General features: G+C 47.5%; 1 protein-coding gene across 1 annotated transcript; it reads right to left on the bottom strand.

Moving 5' to 3' along the window:
• Positions 1-743: 743 nt before the first annotated feature.
• Positions 744-3,635, bottom strand: GPHB5 (glycoprotein hormone beta 5). The gene is made up of 2 exons (XM_010285940.1): positions 3,432-3,635; positions 744-932 (listed from the first exon to the last, which is right to left on the bottom strand). The coding sequence occupies exons 1-2, from the start codon at positions 3,633-3,635 to the stop codon at positions 744-746; spliced, it is 393 nt and encodes a 130-aa protein (XP_010284242.1).
• Between the last annotated feature and the right edge of the window lie 2,606 nt (positions 3,636-6,241).

Raw genomic sequence — 6,241 nt, forward strand, 5'->3', positions numbered from 1 at the left:
TAAAAGTCCACTGATATTAAGGAAAACACTTAACCATGAGCTTAAGTAAAGTACTTTGCTGAGTCAGGGCTGAGTATGCATTCACCCTAATTTCAAGGTAGCAATGTGGATACCCATTGATATTAAGCAAAACACTTAATCATGAGCTTAAGTACTTTGCTGAGTCAGGGCTGAGTATGCATTCACCCTAATTTCAAGGTAGCAATGTGGATACCCATTTCCATTTCATCGGCCTCTGGGCCTTTTCTCAGACTCTTATTCCCGACAGACCTCAGGGTAAGAAGAACTAATGGTGGGGTCGAGGTGGCAGAAATGTTGGGTAATTGCATTTACGTTACTGGGAAGGAGCTAAAACCTGGCATGAATGAAGGGCTGTCAGAGAGGCAGTAATGCCTTAGTGGCCTGTTTTCACCCGCCAGTGACTGTTTAGTCCACGTGCACTTTGTGCATAAAGAACAGTCACACGGTGTAAAAAGCCTGTAAGGAAGGGAAACTGCATCATTTGTTTTTTACCACAGGATGTGCTATTGTAAGGCTGTGTACTACATTTCTACAGCAATAATGCTTTGAGCAGTATGAGCAGTATGAGAAGAGGGGATTCAGCTGCATCTGCCCAGCAAAGTCAATGATTAGGGTGAGAACAAATTCTGGACTGACTTACACCCTCTGTAATGTTGGAGGTACCAGGGTATGAAGCCAGGGAAGAATTTGGTCCTTCCTCACCTGACCTGAGAAAGGAGAACTCAGGCAGTCTCGCATTCGGTCGTGGCAGTGGAGCAGATGTCGCAGTCGCAGCGGATGGCCACCGGGTAGGTGTAGAAGGGATCCACACCAGGGGCACACTTGGGCAGCTTCACCGTCATCATCTTGGTCTCATTGTAGGTGCAAACACGGTGGTAAGACTCGATGTAAGGCGGCTCCAGCACCGGTTTCTGTGGGGGAGAAGTGCTGGCCTCAGGCAAGAAGCAAGACAAACATCTGGAGTCCCAGTTTCCTCAAGGGGATTTAGTGTAAATAGGGGAGCCACTGGATCAGATGGAGGGGCCATGGAAATAATTTTTAGGTTACATCCTTCAACACCTGCCTCTTGGAGCCCTGCCATGGAGGGGAGTGGGCGTACGTGCATGTTTCTGTTTGTTTAATGCATAAAGCTCCAATTAAAGCTGCTTGAAGGAAGACAAAAGCCTATCCAAAAAGCTGGTTTTCAGCAGTTTACTAGTGTTTCGACCAAATGCACGTTTTCCAAAAGCAGCTGCTTTCTTCCAAAAGGATTGATTTTCCATCAAAGAAAACGCATTCTGCTGGAAACCCTTTCACGTGCACGAGCTGCCTAAGAGCAGAGGTGCATCCAGGTGCCAAACAGATAGGTTTTTTTCACCAGGTCAGGCATCCCAGCCAGGTTGCACGTCCCACAAAGCCCAACGGATGTACAGCGTGGGTGATGCACTCTGCACCGCAGCCAGCATAGAAGTCTGCAGTTCCTCACAAGGAAACCAGCTTGGCCAGAGACCTCAGCCATCAGGAGATGATGGGAGCCTGAAGGCCCTGAAACCCACACTCCCACGTGGTATCACAGTGGCATTGCTTTTGCTGAAAAGAGTTTTCCCTTGACAGGGCACCCAGTTCTCAAAGACCCCAAGAAGGGGCAGTGCAAGCAGGAAGGGGAGTCCACTGTCATCCTCTCCCTTGTGGAGAGGAATGGGAAACAGCACATGCTGGTTTTGGCTGGGGTAGAGTTAATTTTCTTCATAGTAGCTAGTATGGGGCTGTGTTTTGGATTTGTGCTGGAAACTGCTGATAATATGGGGACGTTTTTGTTACTGCTGAGCAGTGCTTACACAGAGTTGAGGCCTTTTAGGCTTCTCACACCACCTCATCAGCAAGCAGGCTGGGGTGCATAGGAAGCTGGGAGGGGACACAGCCAGGACAGCTGACCCCAACTGACTAAATGGATATTCCATACCGCATGACGTCATGCTCAGCATATAATGCTGGGGAAAGAAGAAGGAAAAGGGAGGCATTCAGAGCTACAGCGTTTGTCTTCCCAAGTAACCGTTACCCATGATGGAGCCCTGCTTTCCTGGGCATGGCTGAACCCCTGCCTGCCCATGGGGAGTGGTGAATGAATTCCTTGTTTTGCTTTGCTTGCGTGTGTGGCTTTTGCTTTACCTGTTAAACTGTCTTTATCTTAACCCATGAGTTTTCTCACTTTTACCCTTCCGATTCTCTCCCCCAACCTGCCATGGGGGGAGTGAGTGAGCAGTTGTGTGGGGCTTAGTTGCCAGCTGGGGTTAAACCATGACACAGTATAAGGTAACACAGCCAGGAGACATTTTAATTTTGTTCTTTCTTTCTCTCTGTGCTGTGTAAAGAGCCTGCCCTGGGAACCAAGAATGGTGGCATGGAAAAGAACAGATGTAACATTTCAGCAAGAATATATCCAGACACCCTTCCTCTTACCAACCCCTCCATCCAAGTGCATCATGGTGCTTTCTAGAAGCTGTTGAACCTACAACCAGATGCATTCAACTTAACTCTATCCCAGTGGTATTGTTGTATGGTAAGAAAATCTGCAAAGTCTGTGCTGCCAGAGGAGCTTGGGAGTAGGGAGAACCAGGCGACAAGAAGTCCCTCGAAAGGAACGTTATCCTACAGGGGAAATCTGGCCACCGGTGGCCTTTCCCCTCATCCCACCAAGCAGTGAAAGAGGGCAGTCAGAGCTGTCACACAAGCCCTGGCTCCTCCTCTGCTCACTTATACAGAGCTTTTGTCTTTATGTGGACAAAACCTCTCCAGAGTCGCTCAGAGCTTCGCTGAACAAATTAAGCTGGGTCTGGCCCCTTGAGCCTTCCAGTGGCAGAAAGGCGAAGACAGTCAGAAACTTGTCTCTGAAGTGTGCATAGATGTACTTAGGCTCTTTCTTTCTCCTCCTGTACCCCTCCAAATCATAACTACTTCATATTTATACAGGGCTGTGACTTAAAACAGGACAAAATTAGAAACAAACATTATCTTTGAGATTTGCTTTTGGGGTCAAAATATATTACCCGTCAATTGGGAGCTCCATCTTAATGTCAAAGGAATTTTTTCCGGTAAAATAATGAAGGCCTCCTCTCCTTAAGTGGTTAAGATGTAAGAGGCTTTCAAGTGGCACAGTAACAGTATTACATAAGTGCTTCATTAATATTATCACATGATGTGCATCCCCCTTTGAGGCAGAGGAAGGAGGGAGGAAGCAACTCACGCCAGAGTGCTCTGCTGCCGACATGGTGACGAGGCGGTCGTGGAGCGGGACGCGGCCCTTGCTTGTTTCGTAGATAGCTGCAAGCTGTGTGGTGTTTGGTGGGGTTTTTCCGAGGGCTTTCGTTAGGGGCGCGAAGCACCACCCAGGGACGTCGACGCCAGACAGCCACCCTCAGCCCCAGTCTTACCTCCCAGGTCTCGCAGCGTCCCCAGCATGCGTCCGTTGTCACCCGCAGCCCCTTGCAACCGGGTTTCTTGGCCAGGAAGGTGAACTCACGCACAGCACAACCGATGAAGGTGCGCAGGTCGATGGCGGAAGTCTTGAGCGTGCCACCACAGCCGGCCAGCAGCAGGAGAAGCAGAGCACCCAGGATCACACAGTGGAGCTTCATGCTGAAGCAGAAGGGAGAGAAGCAGAGGGTTGGGAGAGCCAGCGCAGTTCTGGAGGCAAGAAGTGCAAGTGCACAGTCTCAGCTCCAGAGCTGGGATGCCCCTTCCTCCCCTCAGACACACTGTTCCCCATCCTCATTCAGCCCAAGAAAAGATGGGCAGATGTACGAATGAGGGGTGACCTACTGCCAGAAGGGCAGTCAAATGGTCTAACAGAAAGCAGCGGCATGCAGACTTTCCCTGCAGAGCAGTGGGTTTTGCCTGGAAGAGATAAAGCCATGGGCAGGGACACCTTCCACAAAGACTCATCCAACCTGGCCTTGAACACTTCCAGGGTTAGGTCTGCAGGTAAGACCAGCATTTTGACAAGAGCACTTAATCCTGGTTTTATCTCACTTAGCTTTTAGGAGCCAAGCATCCCTGAATATGTGTTCCGATCTCTGGAGAGAGATCAGCACCTCCCAAAAGTGTTACTGGAGTTGCCATTACCAATACCCTGAGCGCTGGACCTGTGCTAGTCCACTCCCAGGGCTGCAACCAGAGAGGCAAATGCAACTGTTGGTTGTCCCCTCTGCACACACTGCCTTACCAGCCAGCTCAGACCCAGCTAAGCCAGTGAGCAAGAGTTGGTTAGATGGAGGGGTCATGGCCAAGGTGACCAGAGAAGACTTGAACTCCTCATACCTTCCAAGCAGCCATCATTGGCCAAGTCCCTCTGATACTTGCTGCCTTTCTATCTCAAACCATCAGTGAAGTAACCAGCCTCTCTGGAAAACCTTCTCTGTCAAACAAGACAGAGCTGGAAAGTAGCTCTAAGCCACAAGATCCATTTTATACCTCACGTACTTGCATTGCATTTAAAAATGTTCACCTAGAAACCCCTGACTTGACATTTAACTTTGAGAAAGCCAGCTACTGCATAGGGCACACAGACTTGCATGCACTGGGCTGTGTCCTCAGCTGGATAACATTTAAATGACCTTGGCCTGCCTTTTGCCTGACTGATGTTTGAGTCTCTAGGCTTCTGTTAAATGCTTTAAATTTGCTAAATCAGAGTTTTAGATCAGCACATGAAGTTTGCTACAGTGAACCCTTTATATATGTGGCCATGCAAACACTATAGTCTTACATGTGATTGAAGGAGAGTATGTTTATATATAAGCTTCAACAGAGCAAAAAACAAAAACTAAAGTTCCTTATTTTTAAAAGCAGGCATTTGGGAGCAAAAGAGACAAACTTCAGAACAAATTGAAAATTCATTCTTTGCCACTTTAGCAAAACTTGCTGCTTTATTCATGAGCTGGAACCATGACACAGAGCAAACACAGAAGCACACTCACCTAACTTCTTGGAGCCAGATGTCCTTCTGCAGTTTTAAATTGCAGATGGTGTTTCAGGATATCAGAACGAGCAGCGGGAGACCTGTACGGCAATCTTTGTCAGCTTTGTGCTCAGTAGATCTCCCTAGCAGCTCCTACCGGGTTGCTTAATTGCTCAAATTTATAGAAAGGGTCTTGTCAATCAAGGCAAGACAGAGGCAGATCCTTACTTGAACTACCCAAGGCACCAAAGTCATTGACTGTAAAGCAAGCCTTTCTTTTCCAACAGTGATTAGCTTAAAGAGTATTGTTTCATAACATCAGCCCTGAAACAAAAAAAGAGTATCTTGGTGAGTGAAATATTGAGCATGCACTGGGGCAAAACGGATCTTCTTTTCCATAGTGGAATTGCAACACTTTTGCGAGGGGATTGGAGACTGGCTCTGAAATCGTCATGAGCCCCCTCACTAACAAGACCTGAGGAAATACCCTGAAGGGACACTCATCAGCTATTTGTGTGAACAAACCCCTGAATTTTCATCAACTGCGTAAGACCTTTTTTTACTCAATTGCTTTGTACAAGTAAGGGCAAGGGATTGGGGGAGGAGGTCTGAGTTTGCAAGAAAAACAAATGTTCTCTTGACAAGCCAGGCAGTGGTCACACAGGTAAGCACCACTGTGCAAAGGAAATTTGGAAATCGTGTCCATTGCCTTCGCCACGCGAACACCATTTTCAGCTATTCATAGGACAGAAAGAAGCTGAGGAACTTTGGTACTATGAAAAACTTGCTGGGCAGTGAGTTCATAAAAGATGAGTGGGTGAGAGAAGTCCAGACATAACCTCATGCAGATACCTCAGGAAAGTCACGTCCCTGCCCTGCTACCGGCTCACTGCTGCACAGTGATTTCCCAGCGCTGACTGCTCCAATACCCAAGCACATCCAGAAAAGGCACAGTAAGCGTTGGTGATTATGGAACCCTCGGGGTGCTCCTGTTAAAAACAGTCACAGCAATACAACCCAACCCTGAGAAAAGAAAACACAGAGAAAACATTGATTTAAATAAACTCCATACTATGATGTTTTAGAGACAAACAACCCCCCCCCCTCCAAAAAAAAGAAACAAACAACAAAACAACGTCTGTTGATGTCCAGGAAATGCGCCTCATCAAATATGAAACAGTGAATACTGCGAGTTTGTTAATTTACAAGTATAGAATGTGCATTTGTGGTGGGTTGTATTCAGGCCTCCTGTAGTATATTCACAGAATCATTAAGGTTGGAAAGGAC

Source organism: Phaethon lepturus, unplaced genomic scaffold (assembly GCF_000687285.1).
Source record: "Phaethon lepturus isolate BGI_N335 unplaced genomic scaffold, ASM68728v1 scaffold20304, whole genome shotgun sequence".
In the NCBI taxonomy this organism is placed as follows: domain Eukaryota; kingdom Metazoa; phylum Chordata; class Aves; order Phaethontiformes; family Phaethontidae; genus Phaethon; species Phaethon lepturus.

What these genes read in the sequence shown, in the direction of transcription:
- GPHB5 (XM_010285940.1), bottom strand. Translation starts at nt 3,635, where the DNA reads ATGAAGCTCCACTGTGTGATCCTGGGTGCTCTGCTTCTCCTGCTGCTG. An exon ending in GACGCTGCGAGACCTGGGAG is followed by an intron (nt 933 to 3,431) that starts GTAAGACTGGGG and finishes TCTCCCCCACAG; the next exon opens with AAACCGGTGCTGGAGCCGCC.